At 43.2% G+C, this 27,335-nt stretch overlaps 1 protein-coding gene across 8 annotated transcripts in view; it reads left to right on the top strand.

The window, feature by feature from the left end:
- YTHDC2 (YTH N6-methyladenosine RNA binding protein C2) overlaps positions 1–27,335 on the top strand; it is a 1,174,422-nt gene that overhangs the window by 169,436 nt on the left and 977,651 nt on the right. For all 8 annotated transcript variants that reach the window (XM_085632632.1, XM_085632630.1, XM_085632634.1 and 5 more), the window contains exon 4: positions 26,295–26,491. In XM_085632632.1, coding sequence (XP_085488758.1) covers positions 26,295–26,491 — 197 coding nt within the window. The remainder of the gene's footprint in view (positions 1–26,294; positions 26,492–27,335) is intronic.

The following is a 27,335-nucleotide window of genomic DNA, read 5'->3' as shown; positions in this document are numbered from 1 at the left end:
AGCCGAGAACAGGTCTCAGATATTGCAGATGGAGAAGGTTTTGGAAGTTATAAGGGCAAAGAATGAGGACTTGAAAGCGCGCTCTAGGCTCAATAACCTTCGCATTATCGGTCTGCCCGAATCCACCGCTATATCACGGATGGAGACCTTTATAGATGGGATGCTGCGGAATCTGTTTGGCACAGTGTTGTCCACAGTGATGATAGTGGAGAGGGCACACCGCTCTCTAGGACCAAGACCTAAGCCGGGCGCGCTGCCGTGGCCGATCATCGTGCGCCTCCTGAACTATGCTGATAGGGACGCTATACTGCGGGAAGCGAGGTCACGGGCGCCAGTCACATATAAAGGAGACACATTGTCCTTTTTTCCATACTACACCCCTGCAGTACAGGCGGCTAGGAGAGAGTTTATATCAGTGAAAAAACTACTACAAACTGCCTCAATACCTTATGCTATGCTATACCCAGCCAAACTAAAAGTAACGCATGATGGTTAAACACATTTTTTCACTGACTCAAAGTCAGCCCTGAATTTTGCAAAACATATTAGTAAATCTGCACCTCGCCGGAGAGGAGGAGAGATCACAGCGGCAACTTCAGGCCTGGATGAAGCGGACTAGTTCTGATACACTGCATTATGCTGAACTCCATGGTCGGGGAATTGGAGTTTGATTCTAATAATATTGCAACTATGTTTATATCTCTGTCTTCTCTTTCCTCCTTGAACCCCGGAGATGATTGCTGGAATGTACTGGTTTATGCCTCCTAGGCGAGTTCGCAGGGGGAGGGCGACACTATTCTGAATGTGCGTTACCTGGCTCATAGGATGGTTAGCGACTTTATACAGAGCAGGAACTGAGCCACGGGTCACAAATGGATTTTCTTTTTCACACGTGATGTTTGGTGTCATAGAGCACAGGCGAACATAGCTTCGATCTGGCACCCACACCTCGGTGTGAGTACTTGCTGCTGGTCCACTTTCCCCAGTGGGTATTCCCCAAATGTTGTGTTACATGGGTTGTGGGGGGAATGGGTGGGTGACTTTCTTTTCGCGTTACCAGACGCATGGTTTTTTGATGGATTACTATTACCCGGTTTCTCTACGTAGTCACACTTTATTGCGGTGTGTTCTACATTTCGGATTGGACATTACACACTCTAATACCGACTCAAGTATTATCTTGAGTTCATGCGAACTGTTTTTCATAATACCACGGAGATGGTTATTTGATTTGATACCCTACTTAGGATGACGTACTGGAATGGTGGACCTATTGAACGGAATTTGAGCCTTGAAAAAGTCATTGTACCCATTTAGTACAGACGAAACACGTGTTGGCTGCCTTGGATATTGGACGGCTGTACCACATTACTGGATATTGGGTCTTCAATTAATAAAGAGGAGTATTTTGGAGAAAACTGGCAACTACTGCATCCTGTCGGGTGATTTCTATTGGATATTGTGAATCCTCCAGAGACTTTTTCTTATATGATTTGTTTACTTATCTCAAGGAATTGGTTCTTAGACTAATTGGACGGACTTCCATACTTATTTTGAAATAAGGGTGTGCTTGAAAGCTTATTCTTTGTAAACATTGGTATTCCCCAAATGTTGTGTTACATGGGTTGTGGGGGGAATGGGTGCTAGGAGCATAGCTTGCGCAATCTAAGAGTTTGGCTTGAGTGATGGGTGGCGTGCAAGAAACCCCCTAGTGAGGGAAGGCACACACGCGACGCCATTGCACGGCAGCTAGTCGAGGTTGGACTATTGGTTGGTGGGCGATGAGGCCATGAGCTGGGTGCGCGAGGTGGTGCATTTACCGCACACGCTATCAGATCATAATCCGGTACAGTTAGATCTGGGGATTCCATCGGCTATTCATCGCCCATTCACATGGCGGCTGCGCTCAGAGGCATTACTGGACCCGATATATGATAAAACTGTGAGGGAAGCCATCATACAATACTTTGCAACATATAAGGGCTCGGTCGACGAGGCCTCCACGTTGTGGGAGGCTTTTAAGGCCACGATTAGAGGAGTATGTATTAGCGCGGCTGTAGGTATACTGCGCAATATACGGACACAGCTGCTAAACAAGGAGGACGCCCTGCGGGAACTAGAACGCGAGTATGCAACGTCACATTCAGCGAGCGTACTCGCTCACATAAGAGTCGCTCGCTGAGTATCAGACATTGGCTGAAACTGAATTAAAGTACTTGTCCCGCAGACACACGGCGCGAAGATATGGGGAGAGTGGCAGACCGGGGCGCATATTGGCGAACAAGATCAAAGATCGCCAAGATCAAACACGTATAGATATGATTACAGACGATGATGGGGGAGTACACTATCATCCGTTAGCTGTTACAGAGCAATTCAAAAGTTTCTACGCAGACATATACACCTCCATTGGTGGTGCGACGGAGGCCGAGATGGAGGAATATTTGGAGGAGGTGGCGTGCGCCTGGCTTTCGGACGCCCATAGGGAATATATTTGCAAGCCTATAGATAGCAAGTTGTTAAAGCAGCAATTTCGGCTTTATCTAATGGTAAGGCACCAGGGCCTGACGGTCTTACGGCGTAGTTTTATAAGAGATATGCAGATTTAATTACACCTCACTTACTTGAAGTTTATGCTGAGGCGCATAAGGTTGAAAGGTTACCGCCGACAATGCGACAAGCGCTGATAATCACTCTACTTAAAAAAGATAGACCCCCGGATAGATGTGACTCTTACGTTGATTAACATAGACGCAAAGATTTTGGCTAAAATTCTAGCGACCCGGCTACAGCCGCTGATGCCACGACTGGTGTTGCCTGATCAGTCAGGCTTTATACCTGAGAGGTCCACATCACATAATCTTCGCACTATCTTCTCTATGTTCCACATACTTGAACCGAATTTGTCAGCTGCAGCTGTATTGCTAGACGCTGCAAAAGCGTTTGATTCAGTGGAATGGAAATATATGTTTTATGTCCTGCGACGGATGGGCTTTCCTTCATTATTCCTACAGTGGATAGCGGTACTGTATGCGGAACCAACGGCACGGGTGAGCGTTGGAGGTTTGACTTCGGGACCTTTCAGCATAAGGAGAGGAACACGCCAGAGATGCCCATTGTCCCCATTGCTATTTGCGATCATTTTGGAACCCTTGGCATGCGTTATTAGGCAGCGACACAGACAGACGGCACTTCACTTTACTTACCGGCCGGTGGCTATCTCGTTATACGCGGACGACATGGTGCTCTTCATTCGCGAGCCATCTCGGTACCTGTTCCAGTTACTTCGCGAATATATCAGATTTGGCCACCTATCGGGCCTATCTATTAATTGGGACAAGTCCATCATTGTTCCGTTAACAGAGTCCACCTCGCAGCCTGATGTGGAATATCCACTTGTGTGGTCTACAGACCCGGTTAAATATCTGGGGGTGTGGCTCCACAGAGAGACCCAAATAATGTGATACGTGACAATTACGGCAGAGTGGAGACATGGCTCTCATTGCCGCTGTCACTGGCGGATTGAATTGCTCTGATTAAAATTGTGGTGCTGCCGCGGTTTCTTTTTCTGTTCGATAATATTCCAGTGGTGCTCATGAAGGAGGTTTTTTGCAATGTTCGGCGCTTGTTGCTACGGCTAGTTTGGGGGGGGCAAGAACGCACGGGTGAAGTGGTCGACTCTCACTGACGGGTATGACCGAGGGGGGTTCGAGGCGCCAGACTTCTATGTTTACTACCTAAGCGCGCAGGCCAAATATGTGTATTACTGGCTCAGGCCACATGCATATACTCCGCATGTTGCGGTGGAGGAAGGGGATGTTTCTTCGGTTCCATTGCACAGCATAATAACTCACCGAGCAAGAGGCACCCCGAAAACGGAAATAAATGCTGTCGATTCGACCATAGCAGCCTGGCAGGCGATTGGGCGACGGGCGCAAAAACTACCGATCTATGCCCCAGCCATGTACATTGAGCATTATGCCGCAATGACGGTGTCCCATGAAGCACCATCAATGCGCCTACTCCACGAAGCGGGTCTTAAACGAATACAGGACATCTATCCGACAGGTTTGTTCCTCACATCGGACGATCTGCAATACATTAGCAATCGTATATTATTATTTAGATTTGCGATGCATAGGCTGCGGCACGTGACCAAACTGCATTACACCACAAACCCTCTAGAACCACCCGTACTACAATCATTGCAATTTGCCCTCACTACCTCTACGAATAAAAGACTGGTCTCCAGACTCTACAGACTGATAAAGAAAGAATGCAAACCTGAACCAGATAGTTGGGAAAGGTGGAATTCATGTCTCACTGAACCCATTGCTGAAAAGAATTGGAGGCACATTTGTGAATTGACAGGGGCGCTAAGTATGAATGGTAATTTGTGCATTATACATTTTAAATATATACATCAAGTATATTATACGCCTAAGCGTTTGCATAGCTTCGGGATACGTGAATCTGATTTCTGTATAAGATGTGGTCAGGGAGGAGCAGGTTTCTTGCTTGGGGGTGCTGAAAGGTGAATGAGTTCTGGGAGGGAGTGGTGCAGACCTTAGTGCGAATGACGACGGCGGACATACAATGCACCCCGCTTGTTTGCTTACTTTGCTGTGTGCCACACCTCAGGAGTATGACTGGGAGATTTGTACGATTGGCATTAATGATGGCGGCTTTGGTAGAGATGCTGAGGGCACTGACCGGAGGACAGGCATTGGAACTAGGTGATGTGACTACACTCTGATACGACTCTGTAACTCACGATTAAGTATTGCAAACAGATGTTTGTGATATGTTTTTCTTCTATTACTTTTGTGTATTTTTTGATTTATATTATTTGGTTTTTATATTTTTGCTGGCATACGTCGCTCCCTGCTGGGAGAATTGAGAACATCGTAGTACATGTGTTCATGGTCTTTGTTATTTCTTTTTGTTTTGCAAACATGTTCAATAAAAAATACTAAAAATTTTTTTTTTTTTTATTTAAAGTTCAATGCTTCGCAAGATCAATCTCATGTACTTCGTGCAAAATACGCAATAAGGGGTCCAAGTAAGATGTAACGCTCCAATACCTGACCAGTCTGCACTATATAAAACTTCATAAAAAATAAAGTGTTTTGCACACTTCTGTCATTGGGCTATATGTGGGCTACATCTGGGTGATATTTGTGCTACATTTGGGCTCTTTTTCTCTCTGGTGGCCATCTTGGGAGACTTATTTGTTATGAAGTTTCCTAATTTCCTCATTTACTGCAGTCTCCTCAGTAGGAAATGCTTTCAGTTTTTTACTTTGATTCCATCAAGAAGGCATTCAGATTGGTCACACATTTGCCATAAATTCAGAATGTTAGCACTCTAGTTGTTCATTAGATCCCTGTAGTAAAGCTACTGCTCACCAGGGAGTTAACTGGAAGTCTACTGCTGGTATTGAAAGTGATTGTTTCAGTCTGCATTTCAGAATTTTCTAATGAAATAGGAGAGGATTTGAGATCTCACTTAAAACATGTCCTGATTTTTCTTTCTACAGCACTAACCATAATTTCTATGACAAAATGAACCCCCTCATTTTGTTCCTTTTTAAATTAAATGTTTTAAGAGCTACCAGTTTATTCCAATCAAGATGGCTTCAGGTGTGCCATAATTTTGTCATAAGTAAGACTGTTAGCGCTCTAGTTGTTCTTTAGAACACTCTGGGAAGCTGCAGTAGAACACAAAGGAATCAACTGACAGTCTCTGCCCTTGTTGGATGTACATGATTTACTGAGAATGACAGACTTCATTCTCACATGACTGAGAAAGATAATGTGAATTTACAGAAAATATGCTCTCATTTTAGCTTCAGTTTTCTCTCAAACATGATTCATGATATCCCAGCAGAAAGGTAATATCACCTTAGGACACACCACAATTACTGAAATTAGTATGGTACCATCAACAAATGAATTCTAATGTAACTAAAGTCTGTTATCACCCTTTATAGTTCTCCTTTTGGTAACCCTCAAAATCTTCGATTCACTACAATGCATTTCAATGGGGTACTATCATGTATATTGGTCCCAAGATGGCTACCAGCAATTCCAGGATGTAGTGCTGACAGCTAATCAGATCTCACAACGAGATGTCGTTAGGCTCTGCCCAAACTTTTTCTTTTTCTAATTTCTCATGAACTACTGAACGGATTTACACTATTTAACAAAAAGGGATCTTTCTGTACCAAGGGCTACCTATTCGCCAAATTTGGTGCAATTCCGTTCAGCAGTTAGGGCTGTAGCCGTGTCTAAAGTTTCCTATGGGAATTAACATGGAGAAAACACATTTTGGGACCCCCCTTTTTTCTCGGCCCCCACTTGCAGAATCACCCCGAAACTTTTAAGATAGGCGCTTACCGGGGCGCCCCACGAGTTTTGAAAATTTCGCGAAGATTCGTCAACCGACGCCAAAGTTGTTGGGAAAAGAATGTTACGATTTTCCTATGGATAATAGGTCCTAACTAAAACTACCTACTGGCGACTGCGAGTAGGTAAAATATATATATATATATATATATATATATATATATATATATATATATATATTCACTGAAAAAAATATAGGTTTTAGGGGTGTTATAGTTAGCTGGACATTTCACTCGTACAAATCCATTGAAATTCCTTCGTTACAGTTAGTTCAGCTAACTATAACTCGCGCGCCCGCAATCCACTGCTGATGATGTCACATATTACATCTACTAGATGATGTCATCAGTGATGTAATTTGAGATGTCATTAGTTAGGTCATCAATGATGTTACTGACCATGTCATGAATGATTTAATATGTGACATCATCAGCAGTGGATTGCGGGCACGCGAGTTATAGTTAGCTGAACTTACTATAGCGGAGGAATTTCAATGGTTTTGTACGAGTGAAATGTCCAGCTAACTATAACACCCCTAAAACCTATGTTTTTTTCAGTGAATTTCTAAGGTTTTTTAAATGCTAATTCCTAACTATAACATGTCTGAAACCTATGGTTTTTTCAGTGAATTTCAAAGGTTTTAAAAATGCTAATTCCTAACTATAACATGTCTGAAACTTATGGTTTTTTCAGTGAATTTCAAAGGTTTTTTAAATGATATTTTTAAAATTAATTTCTAATTCTAATTTTTTTTATATTCTTTAGCTACATTTTTTAATCTACTTATTTTTATATATTTTTTAAAAATTACTCTACACATTTAAAAAAAAATTTTTTTTGTAATAAATATATTTTTGTTATTATTTTATATTCTTTTAAATATACTTATATTATTTATTTTTTGCTTGGAGTCGCGCACTCAACGCGTTAGAATCGTGCATCCGACGCGTAGAAGTCGTGCACCAAACGCGCTGGAGTCACGCACCCTACAGGTTAGTAGTCGTGTATCCAATGCGTGCACACCAGGGGCCGTGCTGAGAGCCACGCTGGATGCGTGACTCCTAATTTTACTGTAAAAAAAATATATAGCCCCTATCACAAATTTTTATTATCCCCAGGGACTCCATCCCCGGGGCTTTATAAAACTTTGGGGATCGTGGGGGGAGCCCCACGGTCCCAGCCGGCTCCCCATCTCCTTCGGGAGCCGGCATTGCTTTTCCACATGGGGAGCTGCTGACATGCAGCTCCCAGTGTGGAAAAGCTATATGGTTTGGATTTTGAAAGAGAGAGCAGGTTTTCCTGCTCTCTCTTTCAAAATCCAAACAAAGTTTGCTATGGGAGGGCGGGAGACTCCCGCCCTCTCATAGCAAACAGTGTCCTGGGGTGGGCACCCCTGGACACTGCAGGAGCCGGCCCTGGGGGGTGGCGGTCCCCAGGGCTCTCGAGGGCTCCAGGAGGGGGGCCACGCAGCCCCCCTCCCTCAATACATAAAGCCCCGGGGGGTGGTGGTCCCCGGGGCTTGGGGGGCTGTTGAGCCCCCCCCACAAATTATACTGGGAGGGGCTTTCGAGCCCCTCCCAATTTATTTTGTAGCCCGGGGGGGGGTCGTCCCAGGGACTGGGGGGCCCCTCCGGGTCCTCTTTATATGTAATCACTTTGCCCCCGGGATTTGGCCCCTCCGGGGGCTAATTTTAAAAAAAGCTTCGTTTTTTTTTTAATGGCAGGATCCGCGCACCCTACGCGCACTTTGCATTTTAAAAAAAATAATAATAATAAATTTGGAGGGCCCTGGGAGTCCTTCTGGGACCCCTTAAGCAGGTCTAGAGGGTCAGGGTATTTCTACCCTGCCCCATTTATACGTTTTTTCACACTTATTCCACAGACTTCGAATGTTGACAGCCAATTAGCATTCAGCGCGTGATCGGGAGGGTGCGCTCAGGGTGCGCGGATCCAGCACGGTCATAGATATATATGTACTTTTAACTGTATTTTCTCAGGAACTACTGAACAGATTGACACCATTTAAGCAAAAGGCACGAGTCTGAACTGAGGACTACCTCTTTGCCAAATGTGGTGTAATTCCGTTCAGCAGTTCGGGCTGTAGCTGCGGCTAAAGGTCCTATGGGAAATTGCATGGAGAAAACACGTTTTGCGACCCCCCTTTTTTCTCAGCCCCCGCTACACGAATCATCCCGAGACTTTCAGGATAGGAGTGGACCGGAGCTGGCCAAAAGTTTTGAAAGTTTCACGAAGATTCGTCAATGGGCGCCAAAGTTATTGGGAATAGAATGTTGCGGATTTCCTATGGAAAATAGGTCCTAACTATAACTACCTACTGGCGACCGCCAGTAGGTAATGTGTGTGTCTGTGTGTGTATATGTATACATTAAATCATCAGAGTAGGAGGCAGCAACTGTGGATTTTAAATGCAGTCTTTCCATGCGCCTTTGAAAAAGGAGAAATGTTCTCGGAAACGCGTCAGGCAAAGCATGGGGAATTTCATGGACTAAAATGCTTGCTTTCCTTGGAAATAAATGTTGATGTTCAACTTACCTGCGAGGAGTGCGGGCTCATTTGCAGGGCAAAGTTTGAGTGATATATATATATATATATATATCTATATATAAATAATTTAAGGTTACAGCAATGTTAGAGTTAGGATATAAAATTTAAAAAACCTTTAGAAATTCACTGGGGAAAAAAAAAGGTTACAGGGACGTTATATCTAGACATTTCACTTGTACAAAACCATTGATATTCAACAGTTATAGTTACTTAAGCTAACTAGAACTTGTGCCCCCACAATGCACTGCTTAAGACCTCACATATTGCATCACTCATGATATGGTCACCAACATAGGCAACTCGAGATCTCCTAAATGGCCATTTTAGGTGCTGGATTTGACAACTATTTTATGCCTGACACACAAGTCTCTTCCGACTCTCAAGTTTCAGACTTTGTATTAAAAAGAAATAAAAGCACATGCAAAGTCAAACACAAAAGTAAGTGTTTGGCTAAGTTTAGAAGCCAGGAGGTAGGATACAGGGCTTGACAATAGACCAGGCCCAGTGCCCAGTCCCCAGTGTGCAGCAGCCTCTGCAGTTTGAGCATAGTGCCAATACTCAAGGAGCCCGGCTGAAGATGGTGCACAGTGGGGGTAGGGTGGTCACACACCAGACCCTGCTGCATACTGCTACTGCACACAATTGCAGACTGCATGGCTTGGGCAGACAGGTCCCCAACACCCACTTACCAGTGATCAGTTCCTGTGCCCGGGCCCTGTGTGCCAGCAAGCCTGGTGCCCAAATCCCATGGCAAATGACCAACTGAATTTTGCCAATAATGTTTAGGAATATGCATCACATTTTATAAAACTCACAGTTAGCCACCAATAGCAAAAAAGCATATTTGGCAGTTGCATAGATACAAAGACAGCTAACTCAGTAATAACGTGTTGGTCAACTGTGATTTACATTGTTTGTGTGTGTGTTACTAAACTTAATTCACAAATTTCAATGGTTTTGAGCATTTAAGCCTTAACTCACTTGTTAATTGTGTTTTTTCAGTGAATATATATTTACATAAAATATATATAAATGCATAAAGATATGCATATACTTAATTTAAAATAACTTAAATGCCGAAGTAAAAAGCTACGAAGTAAAGATTTTAAAATTTACCAGCTAAAATCTAATGACTCCCGATGTTAGGCCTGCAAAATAATGGTAGCACACCCACCCACCTATTTGATTGTACAAGGATGGCTTCCGAACTTTTTATAACCTTGATGGCTGCAGCGTAAAACTGTGAAAACACAAGACCAAAGAAGTTTTTAAGACTTATTGAAAAACCTACTTTCAAACACTAGTCATGCTATCTGTAAGCTCACCTTGTAGTTCACAGACCTGGGTGTTTGAATGTATAGAACTAGAAAGGTTAAAATCTTGACTTTGTTGCACCTCCAAAGTTTACCCAGCCCTGCTTATCACAGTTGGACTGAAACCGCTGGTAGGTCACAGTCAGCTGTAATATTCATTTGTATTATATTTTATTGCAGCTTTTTGGTTTCAAAACTATATAAAATCATATTTCTGTTTCACATAATCCAGTTTTGTGTCATTTTGGTTATTAAATTTGCCAATTTTTAGGTTGAGCCTGGGCAGTGAATGCGCTTCCCTGCGAGGCATGCTGTATTCAGGTAGGGACTTGAAGCTCCACCCACTCTCCGCCCATATTTTTAATTGGCTTTTGTCTTTGTCCCCTGTAAACTGTGGCTATCTGTGGTCAATCGGCCTAGTAGTCCCTCCATAGTACCAGCTTGTCTCATTTTGTAACCTCTCATTTTGTAACCTCCCATGGCGACACACCCTGTTTCTTTTTTTTTTTTTTTGAAAATATGTTTATTGGCATGAAAATCACTCAAATACAGTGCAATCAACTTCCCACGCTTGCCCGGAACATACCTACATACAAGTCCCTTTGCACCAACATCCTTACTATGACTCCACAATATACTAAGTAATTCATTGCCTCCCCAGCAAACCCTGTGGGGTAATCCGTGAAAGTCCACCATGCAGTGTCCATATGTAGGCAGCTCATATACCCGTAGGTCTCGGAGTCTCCACGCAGGAGATTCTGCCGTGCAATAGAATCAACTAAACTAAAGTAAAACAGCAACCCCACGTTACATCCCTCCCCCCACCCACCAACCTCAACCCCCACCCCCCTCCGGCATGACTTAATAACAGAATACATGGTAAGGCACTCAAGTCTGTAATGCTACGCCTCCGACTTGCCCAACACAGTACCGCCAGCCACCCAAGTGTGCCACCGCCCGACCCCTCAACGCTCCTCTAGGCGGATGCAGGGGAGGACGGGACCCGCCCTCCCTCCGTGTCAGATGCCCCCTCGCCATCAGCGTCAGCAGCCTTCAATAGTTCCGCCAGCGCTCCCCAAGCTTGGGCCGACTCCATCGACCTATCACTATGAGCACGGGTAGCCGACTGCATGCGAAGGGTCTCTTCGCAATCTGCCCACCTAGTAAATTCTGCACTCCACTTCTGCAATCGTGGTCCGCGTTGCAATTTCCAGTTAGCAGTGATTTCCGGCTTAGCTAACACCAACCCTAGGTCTATAAATTTGCTGGTTATTTTATACTTGGAGGTGTGGGGGAACCAGTGCAACAGGCACGGGCCCATACCAAGGTCAATATCCCTGTCCGTGATATCACATAATAACATCCACACCCCCCTCCAGTATCCCCTGATCTGAGGGCATCCCCATAGCATGTGGCAGAGGTCAGCTCCCTCCGCCCGACAGCGAGGGCAGGGCGCCGTGAGAGTATGAAAGTAACTCTGAATCTTGGTTGGGGTAAGATAAGCCCGGTGCAGAATAAAGAATTGGATCTGCTGGAAACGAGCATTCCTAGAGCATTTCCAAGGGCGCTCGAGTAATTCAGCCCACACTCTATCAGGTATGTCCCTTTCAATATCCTCCTCCCAACACTGTTTTAACCTGTCCAGTGGGGCCAGCCTTTCGGTCGTCATCCGCCGGTATAAGCATGTGACCGCTTTGATAGTGCCAGCCGCCAACACCACATACTGACAAGACATCGACGTTTGCGGCTCCGATAATCCATTCTGCCACCGACGCTGAAGAGCCGAGATCAGGGACGAGTGAAGCAGGTAGTCCCCGCACGGTAGGCCATAACGCTCCCGAATAGATTCATAAGGCAAGAGTACACATCTTCAAATAGGTCCCCCACCGTCGTCAATCCCGCCTCGCTCCATCCCGATAGCGCTGACCAGTTGCCCCCATGTGGTAGCTGCTGGCACATCAATATGGGTATCTCCGGCGCATACGGACGGGCGATCCGCGCCGTCTGCTGACTCCTAGTCCAACACTGCCGAAAGGTCTGCACTTCAGCAGGCATGGCGACACACCCTGTTACGCGTGTTCCTACTTGGTAGGATTAAATGACAGACTCCAAGCACTATTTTCTCAAATAGCTTTGTCCTGCCTGTTGTTGCAGGAAGGAAACACCCTCTCCTAACGCTTTTAAAAATAAATTATAGCACAAACGCATTTTCAATGTAATAGGTTTTGCATTTGCGAGAGTTTAAGCTATTGGCATTGTAAATGACAATGCCTTCTTTTTATCTGTTTTAAAAGCAACACATAAGTAAAAGGCATTGTCTTTTACAATGCCAATAGCTCAAACTCTCGTAAATGCGAGATCTATGGCATTGCACATGCTTGTTCAATTTGTCTTGGGAATTTTGTTGTTTGGTTTTCTCACAAAAATATTTTTTTGGGTCCGCTCAAATTCTTAACATGCATTACACTGCGGAAAAGCCTACTGTTTTAGGCATTAGCCACCAGGGGTAGAACCCAGGGTTTCTCATTGATAATATTTGGACCAAGCAAGCTACTGTTAGTGATATGCCTCTGTCAAACTAGCAATCCAAGATCTCACACTGTGTTACGAGAAATCTGCTACCAACAGTAAGTAAAGACAATCCGTATGACATTACCAGTCCTACCATTGATTTACCATGGATGTGTGCTTCTCAGTAAATTTGGCAAAGTCCAAGCCAGAGGCAGGGTCCAACCAAGCAGAGTTTGTTTGGTTGCCTATCCCATGCTCTGCTGTCTTTCCAAATGCTCAGTGCAAAAGGGAACCATGTTTCAAGTTCCTTCATTTTACCAATTATTGTTTTCAGTTGTGTTAGTCCAAAGGGTTCAATGAAAGCAAATGAAGAGTGCAATTCACAGAATGCACTGATATTTAAATTAAAGTCCACTGCTCCATGGTGTCCTGCCGATATGACATGATCTGGCAACCCTATCCCGCACACTTTCAAATGTGGGCAAAGCTATTGTAAGACAGAGCCCTTCCAATGTTGAGTCGATTGCAAGCAGATTAGTTGTCTCCACTAGTACCTAACTAGGTCAATGTGAATATGTAGGCTTATGCAGGCTTTTGAAGTGGTAACGTGAGCTGAACTTAGTGCGCCGCTTACCAATCTACCAAGCCATCCCACCTCCTTTGTGAGTTTTGAGAACTATATATATATATATAATATATATATACATATATATCCTTTGCACAAATGACGACGCCATGTGCGGTTTTTACATTTTATTTTCTGCTGCTATCATGCCGCTACCATGGTAACGGCATCGTCATTTTTGCAAAGGATTTATAGGGACCCGTTCTCGAGGGTTCGAGCGATGACGCAACTCTCGATCAGGAATGGCAAGGAATGCACCGAGGGGAAGAGCAGTTGTGATGAAAGCGTGAACGCTTGCAAAACCTGTTAATAATTTGGAAATGTCTGCCGCAGAGGTCAAGGAACGCGAAGAGGCGGCTTTACAGATCTTTTGTGATGCACATGCAAGTGGGAGCAGCTTATCTGGGGCTAGCCAAGCGGGGAGCGAAAAAACGAGGCTAATTGTACGACTAAAAAGACTGGAAAAACTCCAACGCACCGAGTTATCGAAATGGTGAGAGTCTAAATCACTGCAGCGATATCTTGAAGTGCAACGCGTCCCCAGAGGTGGCACCCAGTTATAAGGAACCCAATCCTGAAATATTGCGAGAGTGGGCTGCGAATAACAATGACGCTACTAGACGAATGCTGGCCATCCTCATAAAATACGCTGACATTGATAGGCAGAAAATCTTGGCTGAGATAGTCACTGTCAGAAGCATTAAGTAAAGAGGAAGATCAAGATACCATCAAGCAATTTAAGATTGAAATGAAGGAGAGACATTAGAAACTAGAAATCTCCATAAAGGAACGAAAAGCTCAAAAATGTATGAGAGATAAGCAAGACTACGACAGAGGCCAAATATACACATTTGCCAAGAAATTTGACATTATCAGGAAACAGAAGTTGGGAAAGGCAAATAAATCTGTGCAAGAAATTCACTCGGAACAAAGTACCCTGCAAAGTTCAGAGATCGATACTGATTTAGAAGATGACGTCAATGCTCAAAGAGTGGTACCATCTGTAATCGCCGAGTTTGATTTTTTACGCGAAGAAAGGAAATACAATTTGCGTCAAAGGCCACCAACACAAAGCCTAAATCAACAAAGAGGAAGAGGCAGAGGACGAAGAGGCGGAAGGGGGCAGCCTCCAGGAGGCGCAGAAGAGAAGAAAGGGAACAAGTAATGGAAGAAACTAGAGAGACGTCAATAATAAATTTAACAAATATAACCCTTACAAAACAAGAGCAAGAAACATTAAGATTGGGACTATCATTTTGTCCGGAAGCAGACTTGAATTATGTTCAAACAAGGATTGACCTGTTTAAGTTCATCAGAATGTTGAAGCTAAAGAAACATTTTTTATCCAATCCCTCAATGACACAAGTGCCAACACCAACAACAGTAACAAACCAAGATGGTAACTTAGCAGTCAGCGACATGACTTTAATGTTAGAATTGAGAGCAATGGATGCAGAAAATTCCAATGAAGAAATTGAGACTGGCACAGTAGCATTAGCAGAAGAAGAAAACATTGATATTTTTCAGGATGCACCGACAATGTTCATACCAAGCTCTCGAGTTAACCCGATGACTGCAAGAGATCTAACTGATGTGTATAACGATTTGGTAATCAATGAATTAAAGAAATTGGAGAAACGAACTTGCCAAAGCAAGAATAAAACAAATAATGAAAAACAGAGAACTTATCGTGCATTAATTAAGAAATTGTCAGATAATAATAACTGTATAGTACGCAATGCAGACAAAGGGGGCAATATTGTCCTGTGGGACAGACAAAAATATTTGGTGGAGACACATAAACAGCTACATTATAAGAACTGTTGTGTGAAAATTGATGAAAAATGTGTAATGTCAAGCCATAATGAGTTTAATAATGAACTCAAAAAATGGTATGGTCAGAGCCTCCTGAGTCATGATGAGTATCTATTTTTAAGGATTGAACAACCAGTTACACCTGTATTTTATCTAATTCCAAAGGTGTAGAAAGATATGAGTAACCCACCAGGCCGTCCAATTATTTCGGCTATGGGCAGCGCCTTGGAACATACATCAAAGTTTGTCGATTCTTTTTTAAATCCCCTAGTGAAAACACTTCCTTCCTACATACAGGACACAGGGGACTTCCTTAGGAGAATATACGATCGTCCCTGGGAGGAGGACTATTTGTTGGTAACCATTGATGTGTCCACGCTATACACCAGTATTAGACACAGTGATGGTGTGCGTGCAGTGGGGCACTTTCTAGGAACAAGGTCAATTAAGCTGTGGGCCCACACCCAAATGATCTTCAGCATGATTGAGAAGTGCTTGGAGAGTAATTTCTTTCTATTTAATGGTCAGCTATTCCACGAGGTATGTGGTACTGCGATGGGCACCTGCTTCGCCCCCAGCTATGCGAATCTGCATATGGGTTGGTGGGAGGAGCAGGTGAGCCGGACGCAGTACCAAAATGAATGGGACAACAACATCGTGCATTGGAGTCGCTTTATAGACGACTTGTTCATAGTGTGGAAAGGCACTGAGGAGGAGGTGAAGGGTTTTATTGACCAGATACAAAATAATCAGTCGAACAAGTGTAAAGCTTTCATCCAGTAAACCTAAAACAAAGTATTCCATATGGAGAAAGCCTGAGAGTGAAACGAAATTGTAGCGAAACAGAGGAAACGAAAAGAGAACTGAGCACTCTAAAATATATATTTAGGAGTAGAGGGTACCCAGAGGATTGGATTGGTAGTGGTAGAAGCAAAGCCTCTAAGAAAAAGAGGGAAGAAATACTTTTCGAGACTAATAAACGAACTATCAAGGAAAATGAGAACCATTGTAGATTCATTACAACATTTAGTAAGCAACATGATGAGTTAAGGAGAGTGCTTAACAGGCACTGGCATGTAATCAGGAATGACCCATTGTTGGGTAAACATGTCGCTAGAAGACCCCAGATCACATTTCGAAAAGCGAGGTCATTTAAACAGGCACTAGTCAGAAACAATCTAAAGAAACCCCAGCCTAAAACAACTTTGTTAAATAAGCAGCAAGGTTTCATTAAATGCACGAAATGTAAGGCTTGTGCACATGGAGTAAACACAGAGCAATATAGACTAGGCGTAGCCACTAGAATGTGCAAGATCAGCGGCAAGTTTACATGTAGGACGGATTTTGCTGTCAACATGCTGCAGTGCCTGTGTGGTCTGCGGTACGTGGGCAACACAATCTTAGATGTCCATAAAAGAATTCTGCAACATTTGAGGGCAATAAAGAATGGAGATCGAACATACTCTGTGGCCCGCAACTTTGAGAAGGTCCATAATAAGAATATTCAAGACTTAACTTATTATGTGATTGATTCTGTGGCTGCAAATATAAGAGGAGGAAATAGGGAGAAAAAGTAAAGAAGATTGGAGTCTCGCTACATTATAAAGATGGACTCAGTGCAGCCAGGAGGCCTGAATATGGAAGAGGACTTGCACACGCATCTGTAGAAAAAGGAAAAAAAGAGAGAATGTACTGCCAGGAGGCCTGAATATGGAAGAGGACTTGCACACGCATCTGTAGAAAAAGGAAAATAAGAGAGAATGTAACGCCCAGAAAATAGCTGTTCAAGTTAGTTTTTAGATGTTATTGGATACATTGTAATAACAGACTCAGAATATCAAAAGAAGTAATAAGTTAGACTTTTATTACATCAGAAGTCAATTAGTCATGACATTGAAGGTTTTTTCGAAAGCACAGCTATAAAAGCCCACTAGGGCAGGACACAAAATTGTATATAAATAATGTTATTAATGTATGGTTACAGGATACAATGAAAATTGGTTAATTAACATGTTAAGTGTGGATCGGCTCACTCGAGCTGAATTAACACATAGCATTGGTATATATATATATATATATATATATATATATATATATATATATATATATATACATATATATATATATATATACGATAAAAATTATTTGTATATATTGCCCACTGGAAAATGATAGGGAGTAGGTAATTTGTAAACACGAATATGCCTCGCAAGGTGCACAATGCACTTTAAAAAATGGCCGACGTCATTTCATTTTAAAAGTGTTATTAAATCTAGACATTACTTTTATGTTTTACTAATTGAAATGTGCAATAGAAAATATTTAACAAAAAAGATTCTTTTTAAATTGTAATAATATTGATATGAAACAATCGAAATGTTTATGAAATGTTAAAACTACGAGTCTGTTTTCCACATTAGTCACAATTGTAGTTGTCATGTGATATCACGTAATGCACTTTAAATAATGGCCGCGTTTACAACTCTTTTACCAGTGAACAAGACTATGGTAGCGGCAGAAAATAAAATGTAAAAACTGCATACGGCTTCGTCCTTTGTGCAAAGGATTTATAAGGACCCGTTCTCGAGGGGTTCGAGCGATGACGCAACTCTCGATCAGGAGTGGCAAGGAATGCTCGAGGAGAACAGGAGAATATATATATATATATATATATATATGTTTCTTTGTGGTAATATCTGTATTTAGGCTGTGCTATTTGTTATTTATTTAGAATGGAAATAGCAACCAGAATTCTTTGAATGTTGGTTGTGAGATCGTAAAAGTTACTAAAAAGTATGTTTTTGAATAACCAGTTCTTCAAACTAGCATAACCAAATATTAAGGTGGGGGCGCAAATTTATGTTTTGCTTCTATCCACCTAATATTGTGTATTGCTTAAGTACTATACTTCTGCCACCTACTTAGAACAAAAGAATCTGGTCATCTAAACACAGGATTAAAGGACCAGGAGATGATTCCTATTCAATGTTGGACTGACCTTTCAGGCAGTCTGGCAGCCCAACACTACCAGATGATATAGCTTGATATGGCCTGCGTTTGAGAAGGTTTTCTTTGGTCTTATCTCTACCCATTGGGTCGGTCAAAAAACAGCTGAATCTGACAGAGACTTCTAGCCTCAGATTTCCTACCTTAGAATATTCCCAAGACAAAGGACTGGATTCAGAGATTTTTTTTTAGCAATTGTCTTGCACGCCGGTAGGTGAAATTGTTTGGCTCCGCATGGCATCATATATGTCGTACGTGCTGTAAGTGACCTGTATGCTGCCTATCTAGGCACCACCCCAGCACGTTGACTTCAGTTCCTTCTTTTGTGCTCCATCAGCGTGGAACCAGACAAACTCCCCTCTGTCAGTTTTTGAATAGATTCTTTCGACTAATTTGTCGACAACTAATATGCCTTTTTCTTATTTTTGTGAGATGTTCCTGATGCACTTGGTGTTTCTGTCGTGCCTGGAGAGGGGCCACTACTCTGTCTTGTGTGGAGTGCAGGACAATGAACCCCAGAGGCATCCCTGAGAGGGTCATGAAGCTTTTGGCCGCTCGTCATGTGACTCTGCGCCGCTCCAGACTCCTGGGGTTGCTCGCATCGGTCCTTGTCACGCTCCCAGAGTTCTTAAGGTAAGTCCCATAAGAAAAGTCCAAGAAGTTGATGTGCTCTTTGACTTCTCCGCTCCCATTCTTCGGACGGCACAAGAGTATGACAGCATAAATCTGGGCCCCACTCCGAGGATGTTCCTGAGCAGCCGGCGTTGAAAGTTGGGTCTGCTCCGTGCTTCCTCGAGTTTCCCTGAGCGACCCTCTTCCAACTCTAAGAGTTTTATGAGGGCATGAGCCTCATTTTTGGGTGGCCGAACCCCTCTGGAGCGCCCTCAGTTTCCTTAGATTTGGAAGGGCCTACGACTGGCGCTCCACCGGCGATTTCGCCCTCTGTGCCAGCTGACCCCTTAGGTTCCTTTAGTTGATCTGAATCAGCCACGACTTTGCGACTTCCTCCGGGTACCATTCCAGTGGTGCCGTTCTGACCGTTGATCTTCCTTATGTATGAAGTCATATTGGCAGCCAGACGTTCCTCCACAATAGCTTCTTACGGCACCCGATGGGACCAGTTTGTGCTTGATGCACAAAATCGGTTCTCTTGTTTGTTCTACCCCTGGGCCGGAAAGGCTTTGCTTTGGGCACAGTTAAAGGATATCTGTCTGCCTTTCTGCGGTTGCCTGAGCAACCTTCCCTGTCTAAGTCACCTGTTGTGACTAGATTACTTAAAGGTTTGCAGCAAATGTTACCTCCCACGCCCTTCATTATGCCCCCATGGGACTTTAATTTCGTTCTCACCTTCCTCATGTTTTCCCCTTTTGTGCCAATACACAGCTGCCCTCTATGGCGTCTAACACTAAAAAGTATCCTCCTTGTGGCAATAACATCTGCCAGGAGGGTTAGCGAATTGCAAGCTCTTTCAGTTAACCCTCCCTGCGTTTCATTCTTCCCAGACAAGCTGGTTCTTGGAACTCAACCAACTTTTTTGCCAAAGGCGGTCACACACTTTTTCAAGTCGGGCAGAACATCACCCTTCCAATATTTTTTTTCCCCTCCTCACCCTTCTAAAGAAGAGGGGATACTCCACCGCCCAGATCCAAAAAGAGCGTTATCGTTCTGCATTTATCGTAGCGAAGTATTCAGAGTGGATGATCAATTCTTTGTTGGATTTGCAGGGACAAAGAAAGGGAAGGCAATTCAGAACCGAATCATCTCTTGATGGATCATTCTCTGCATTAGGATCTGCTAAGCAATGGCCAAGAAACAGCCCCCTGAGGGTTTAAGAGCTCATTCCACCAGAGCTAAAGCTGCTACCACTGCATTGCTTGGAGGAGTCCCAGTCTTGGACATCTGTCAGGCAGTTACGTGGGTATCACTGCACATATGGGCTAAACCTTGAAAGTCTTATCCGGAGAGATGGGCATTTTGCCCATTCGATCCTCCAAGACTTCTTAGTGTTCAACAGTCTGCAGACCCACCTCCGGGGAGAGATTGCTTTGGTAGCTATTCTAAGGTTAGGAATCTACAGCTAGAAGTCTCTATCAGATGAACAAGTTACTTACCTTCAGTAATGCCTTATCTGGGAGAGACTCTATCTAGCCACAGCTTCCTTACCAAACCTCCGATCCTACCTGCTCTGCAAACTGTCTTTTTGCATAAAAGAGATCCTTTAGTAGCTCACCGTTGGCACACTAGTCATTCCTCAGCTTGGCTCTGCACTTCTGGTGCATAAAAGCAGTCAAGAACTGAGGTCTGCACGCTGGGGTGGCTCCTGTATAGGCACTGCGAACATCAATTCCAATGCGGATGGCGCAAATGACACCATGCGGAGCCGAACGATGCCAGCTACTGGCGTGTAAGGGTATTGGCCAAAATGTTCTAGATCTAATCTGATGCCTGTAGCATACTCTACGGCATGGGTACTCACAAAGATTTTCCCTGGGGCCAAAACATTTGGTCTGTGGTGTGACCGAGGGCCTCCTTGATGCCAGCAAGGTGATGGTCGTCGGTGGTTGTAAGGTGGGAGTAGGGGAAGTGATGCATGTACATTTAATGGTTCAATTGCACAATGTCAAACCAGATCACCTGACATCACTCCCAGCTTCCCCACTCGACCAAATTGTGTGATCCTAAGCAATTGTTTTACAACATCTTCTCTAGTGTTTGGTTTAATAAACTATAAGTTGTCCATGTCTAACAGCAAACCAGGCTAGCCAGCCGGAGGGTGCACATAACTAACCTGCTTCTTAGATTACTATTGACGTTGTTGTTAGGACGGGGGGAGACATGAATGTTTCTAAATTCATGTTTGAAAATTGTCACTTAAAAAAAAAACTTAGCGAAGCACTGGTATCTGATGTACTGAGGTGAAACACTTCTAAATCAGTCAATAAATCATGGGTTTATAAAGGGTGACTACTCGCCCATGAGGGTCTCAAGGCACTGGAGGGAGGAGGACTTCCGGTCCTTCTGAGTGTGGGGGATCATTCGAAGAGCCAGGTCTTGAGGTCCTTCTTTAATTGGGTCGGCGACACAGATTGCCTGAGGTGGAGGGGCAGGGTGTTCATGGTCTTGGCATCGAGGTAGCAGAAAGAACTTCCGGTTCTGGTCTTGTGGATCCTAGGGACGGAGGCTGGGGCGTGATGGGCGGAACAGAGTTATCTGGCAGGTATGTGGAATGCGAGGCTGAGGTTCAGGTATGCTGGTCCTATGTTGCGGAGAGCTTTGTAGGTATATATGAGGAGCTTGAAGGTGATTCTCTTGTTGACCGGGGGGCCAATGGAGTTGTCAGAGGTGTTGCGTGATGTGGCTGTCGCGGGGGATAATGAGGACCAGTCTGGGGGCAGCGATTTGAACATTCTGTAGTTTACTGAGCTGTTTCTCAGTAACGCTGGTGACTACTGCATGTTGATGAAATACTTTTTTAAGTTTAAAGGGACTTTGGGCCATATATATAAACACATTTTCTCATAGACACAGAGTGGGTAAAACCCTTTGATACATCTTGCCCTTTATCATATTTTTGCATGAATGTTCTAAGATGTCTTGAAAAATGAAAGTGTTCTCGAAGTTGAGCAGGACTCCTTCTGGGCTTCTTTTCTTTTACTTCCATTTGCCTGTACATGAATACTTTCCATGTATTCAAAATCTTTGTGAATGTTAGTGCACTGTAAACAGTAGCCCAGTACTGCTGTTTACTAGGGGCTGCATTTAAAGGTCAGACGGGCCGCATGCATATCCTCCCCGCCCATCCCCGGCCTGTACTTCGAATATCACTGTTCTAAGGTAAGGAATTTGCTGCTAGATAAGAGTCTCTACCAGATAAGGCATTACTGAATGTAAATAACTTGTTCTTCACATCGCTATCAAGCTAGCTCCTCTGGCAGTGAGCTAAACCAACACTGTTCACAATAAGCAGTTCAGGACAAATTCTGTTAGAGCAGTTCAGGTGGTTCATGCACATTCTTTTCAAACTACACATTATATCCCTAATAAAAGGAAGATGAGTGCAAAAAAATTACACAACATAGGGAAACAATATGCAACATTTCTACTTACATATTTAAAATAAATATGAATGTGGTTTTACAATTGAACTCATATTGTGTGCAAACAGTGTTCTGCACATACTGTATGGCACTTTCAATAAGTGCCAAAAGGTATAATGAAAGACAAATTGAATTTTATGTCTGTAATGCCCAGAAATTCCCTTTTATTTTAAAAGCAGTACTGTGTTTTGGGGTTTACAATTGTTACTATTCACTGAAAATAGGACTTGATTAAAAAGATAAGAAATATTTCCAAGTAATTTTACCCTTCTGTGCATCACAAAGTAAATTGTGTTTTGGTTTGTTTGGATCCTATAAAAATCGTTAACTTCACATTCAGGATAAAGAGTCAATGGGGCCTATTCACAAACTTAATTTTGTAGTACGTAAAGTATTATTACCGTAGTGCTAATGTATAAAAAAATGTTATTCACAATTACGTGCAGAGATCTCTTCCTGCCCTTTCTTTTCTGTGTAGAGTGCTCCGCTATGGTGGTGTAGAACAGCACGCTCGTAGGTATACGTTCCAGTAGTAAATGTAGGAGGGACAAGGTGGAGTGGCTGGAAAATGGGGACTACTTCTAAATGGGAGGGATTGAGAGAAATTTAAGAAGCAGTTTAGGGCTAATACTAAAGACGATTAATAAAAAGAAAAGGGAGTAGGAGGACCGGGGGGTAGGTTTTCTCCTCCTAAAGACACTTATATACCAAAAGGAACCTGAAAGGTACCCAGTAAAACCTACCCTAATAGAGAGAATTTCAAACTAATGGGTAATTCTCTATGTTAGTTATCTCTGGAAAAACAATTGTTTTTCTTGAGTCCCCTCACTCACCTAGGGTTGCCCCAGGGTGACATGCTTCATCATAGGGGTCCTCCCAGGCATCTACTGCCTGAGGCGTGCTGCGACTTGCGAAGTTACGTAGGAGCACTTTTTGTTTAGACTATGTGTCGTGCTTAGTTTGTGGAGTGACTTATGTGAATATTAAAACCGGCTAGATAGTGAGCTCTATTATTTAATTCTGCTCCTATCCGGTCGGTAAAATTAAAATGGGGTGAGAAATGGGGAATACAGTGACTATAATGTGTAACTGGCCCTAATTACTCGGTCGACATGTTTCGTGGTTACCCCAACCACTTCTTCAGGACCACACAGGGACCAGCCCTATGCGTGCCACTCCGTGAATAAATATATACAGTGTTAGTACTTAATAGGTACTTGAAACATACGTACTAAGTATGTTTTTAAATTATACATCCGATTTCATGTGGAAAAGTAATCAGATGGTCACATGAAGATGTATCTATGGAAAATAAAACACAGCAGATTAAATACATATACCTGTCCACTGTGTGACGTGGACAGGTTAACGATACTGCGAAGCTGTATTGTTGTGCTGTGATTCTCCTGCAAAAAAGTGACTAATACTAAAGACAACCACCAAAGAAAATGACTATTGCTATTCATAAATTACACTTCTAAAGTTACAACAGACCTAAGGGTGTCAAAATAAGTTTCAAAGTACTCCAGCCAAGGCTTGGAGCAAATCAAGCACCACACATCGCCACTCACACTGTAACAATGGTGGCAGGGAATTAAATTAACACCCCATAGAAACTAATTTTTTAATAATTACCTTATTTTGACAGATTAATCATATTTTATACATAGTTATTATTTTATAAAGTTATTAAAAATGTACTTGAAAATAAATTACACATTTAAACTATAAAAACATTTTCATGTTACAATAATTCAAAACAATTTTTATTAAAAAAGTACTACATATTAAATAAAAGAAGTTAGCTCAGCTGGGCATTTATTAAATTTATGTGTAAAAAATACAAATAATACACTGGATTAATTCTCCTTATACTTTCTCAAAGGAATATTTACGACACAGTAGTGGTGCTCAACACACACGTGCAAAGTTGCACGTAAATCTTGTAGGAGGAGGCTCTGCCGACATTCCAGTGGATGAAGAAATTTAAGGTTACATCTAGGTGTAACTCTCCATTGTTGAAATGGAGAATATAAAAAAGTGTAAAGATATGCTTAGATGTACTAATAAATATTTAATACACTTGAACAAATGGGCAAGTGCATGTTTAATTTTGTGAATAGGCCTCAATGTTTTGTGCGCTGCGTGGAATATTTGAAGCTACTTACAAAGCGTAGTTTATATTGCAAACAGATGTTTTTATTTTCATCTGTGCAAGAAAATCTTTACCTTTCACACATTCATTTAGCCGTGTAGCAGAGTCACTAGGACCGGATTACAGTCCCCCTCCCCCGCCTATTTTGCAGTCCGATAAAAGGAAAATGAAACTTAATTACCCGTGCTATAATAAGCAAATTCTGCTACAAGAGAAACACTTTTTGGGGCTCATTATTGCGTATCTTGCGGGGTAACAAACAGGCACCACTGCTTTTACAGGAACTAAAAGAACTATCAGTAATAGCAGAATCAGAGCAAAGGCCATGTTCGACTCGCGATGCATTTGGGAGAGGATGTGAGTGCAGTTTCTGAGATACTGAAAACAGTGACAGAATTATTATTTTTTTTTTTTTTTTTTAAAAAGCTTTATTTATATCAGTCTGGAACACAGCTATTCAGCCGACATCCCGGAGGTTCGGCAGCCAATTAAGCAACACATGAAAGCGTCCGTAGCTCTAGTACAGGAAAAAGACAAAGGTTCCGTTTTTTAGACAACCTACAATAAATAACACTAGCAAGGCAGTATACACAATAAACTTGTGCCAGTTCCCGATGGGGGCGTGGCCCCATTCCCAAAATCAGGACAAAGCCACCGGGCGGGTGGAGGAGGGAGAAGCAGAGGCGCTAACATTCTAGCATATTTGCATCATGAAAATCCCAAGTTGGAAGTGAAGCCAGGGGGAAAGTTGCTCCTCTAACGGTTCAGTGGCCGGGGGCAGACATATATCACCCCTATACTGGTTCCATCGTCCCCATATCTTATGCCATTTCTTAGGCCGCCCCCGGGCACTGTACACCGTTTTCTCCCTAAACATGCTCCAGTCCATATTGTCCATCCATGCATCCAGAGCGGGAGGTCTCTGAGTGCCCCACAGTCGCGCAATATCACGCTTCGCCACCATATTTCCTAGGGTCACCCATTGAGTCTGCGCCGCGTCATAATCAGTAGGACCCCAGACATTCAAAAGACAGCGCCGTGCCTCTGGCAGCAGTGCAATACCCGTGACCTCCTGCATCACTACATGAATTTGCTTCCAGAACTCCGCGATCACACCACATTCCCATATGATATGTAGAAAGGTGCCCACCATCCCACAGCCCCTCTTACATAAACCATCCTCGGAGAAACCCATATGAATCAGTCGGGGCCCAGTGACGTAGACTCTATGAAGTATCTTAAGCTGGACCAGCCTTAGTCGTGCGGGGATCGCGACCTCCTTAGGAGAGGAGATGGCGTACTGCCAGTCCTCATCATCCAGTTCAAGGCCGTCCCTAGTCCACTGATCACGCACCCCTAGGAGGAGGTCGGTCCGGACATTAACGAGCTTCTTATAAATTAAGGAGATTGTACTCTCCGGCATATGGCCATCCAGGATCCGATCCTCCAAGGGAGAGGACTCAGGCACCTTCTCCCCAACAGTGACAGATTTGATTGTGTTCGTCCATTCTTCCCTTGCATTCCCCTTACCTCTTCCTTGCCCTCCGCTGTATCGGTGGAACCCTAGACGTAATCACCCAGAGTCGTATATTATTAAACCTTGTTTTATGTAAGAAATTCTACATTTTTATCTAGTTGGAAAAGGGTGAATCAAATGCGGCGCTTTTAACGTGTTCTTTACAAACGCAATACTACACTGAATGTGAAGAATTGCGCCATTTAACACACGCTATTTGTATAAGTGAATCGCTGTACGTCTTAGGTTCGAGTCTGCTGTTAAAATGACGTTTTCTTTTTTAGAAAAGGCGCAAACAGATATTTAACCGTGAGGAAGAAAGATGGCTCTGAGATGACCCGTGCAATGATGACCTGCAACTTGACACACAATACGAAGCATGCTGTCAGGAGTCTGATTCAAAGATTCCCCGTCACGAACAAGGAACGCACGGAACTTCTGCCCAAAACAGAGCGAGGAAATGTGTTTGCTGTTGAAGCTGGTACGTCTTTATTTAGCGCAGTCCAATTTGGTTTGCTTCGTCAAGACATTGGTGATAGCTTTAATTTGAGCTTTTCTGTTGGGTGCCATTTGTGCTTGCAAGCATTATATTGCTTTCTGACCCCCCCACCCTCCGTTTTTTAAAATGGTCCGACAGTGTACTACACTACTGATTGTTGTGTATCAGTGTACACGTCTGTACAAATGAAGGACACCCGGGGTGGACGTTCAACACTTTTAATTAGAAGTAACCAGCATTGCCTTGTGATATGTTGTTATATTCAGTGCAGTAGTTCTGTGTTATATGATCATAAGGTCTTCTCCCATTAATTCATTAGGAAGGTTGATCCACTTGGGGCAGGTATGATAGGTTCCTGTGATAATGCCCTTCATCCTTCCCAACAAGTCTATAGGTCCTTCAAAGAGGGTCTTGGGACCCAATGCACCTCCCTGAGGATTGCTCTTTCTTCCCACCTTAAATAACCAAGTCTGTACCCACTTTCTGTCTGCCTGAAGGCGGAGTGGTTTGCATAGGTTCGCCTTCCAAGTTGTTCCTATTGGTTGTGAGAATGTTCTATACTCTCCATGCCCTAGCCCCATTAAAAGGTTGTCACACCCTTCTTCCTGTTCCTAGGTTTGTGATGACAACCTTGGGCATCAGATATGCTAGTCCCTCCCACGGTCTGTGACCTGGGTGTCGTCTTCCTACCCTACCTATTAATGCAGGGTACCTGCAGTGAGAGCTGACTTGAATCCAATCAATAGCCCTTTCATTTAGGAGCAACACAAAGTGTACCACCTGAACAGCGTATTTCTTCCTTTTACTGGGTGGTAACTATGTCCTG

This window comes from Triturus cristatus, chromosome 2_1 (genome assembly GCF_964204655.1).
Source record: "Triturus cristatus chromosome 2_1, aTriCri1.1, whole genome shotgun sequence".
NCBI lineage: Eukaryota > Metazoa > Chordata > Amphibia > Caudata > Salamandridae > Triturus > Triturus cristatus.
This window is presented reverse-complemented; position numbering and strand designations above follow the sequence as displayed.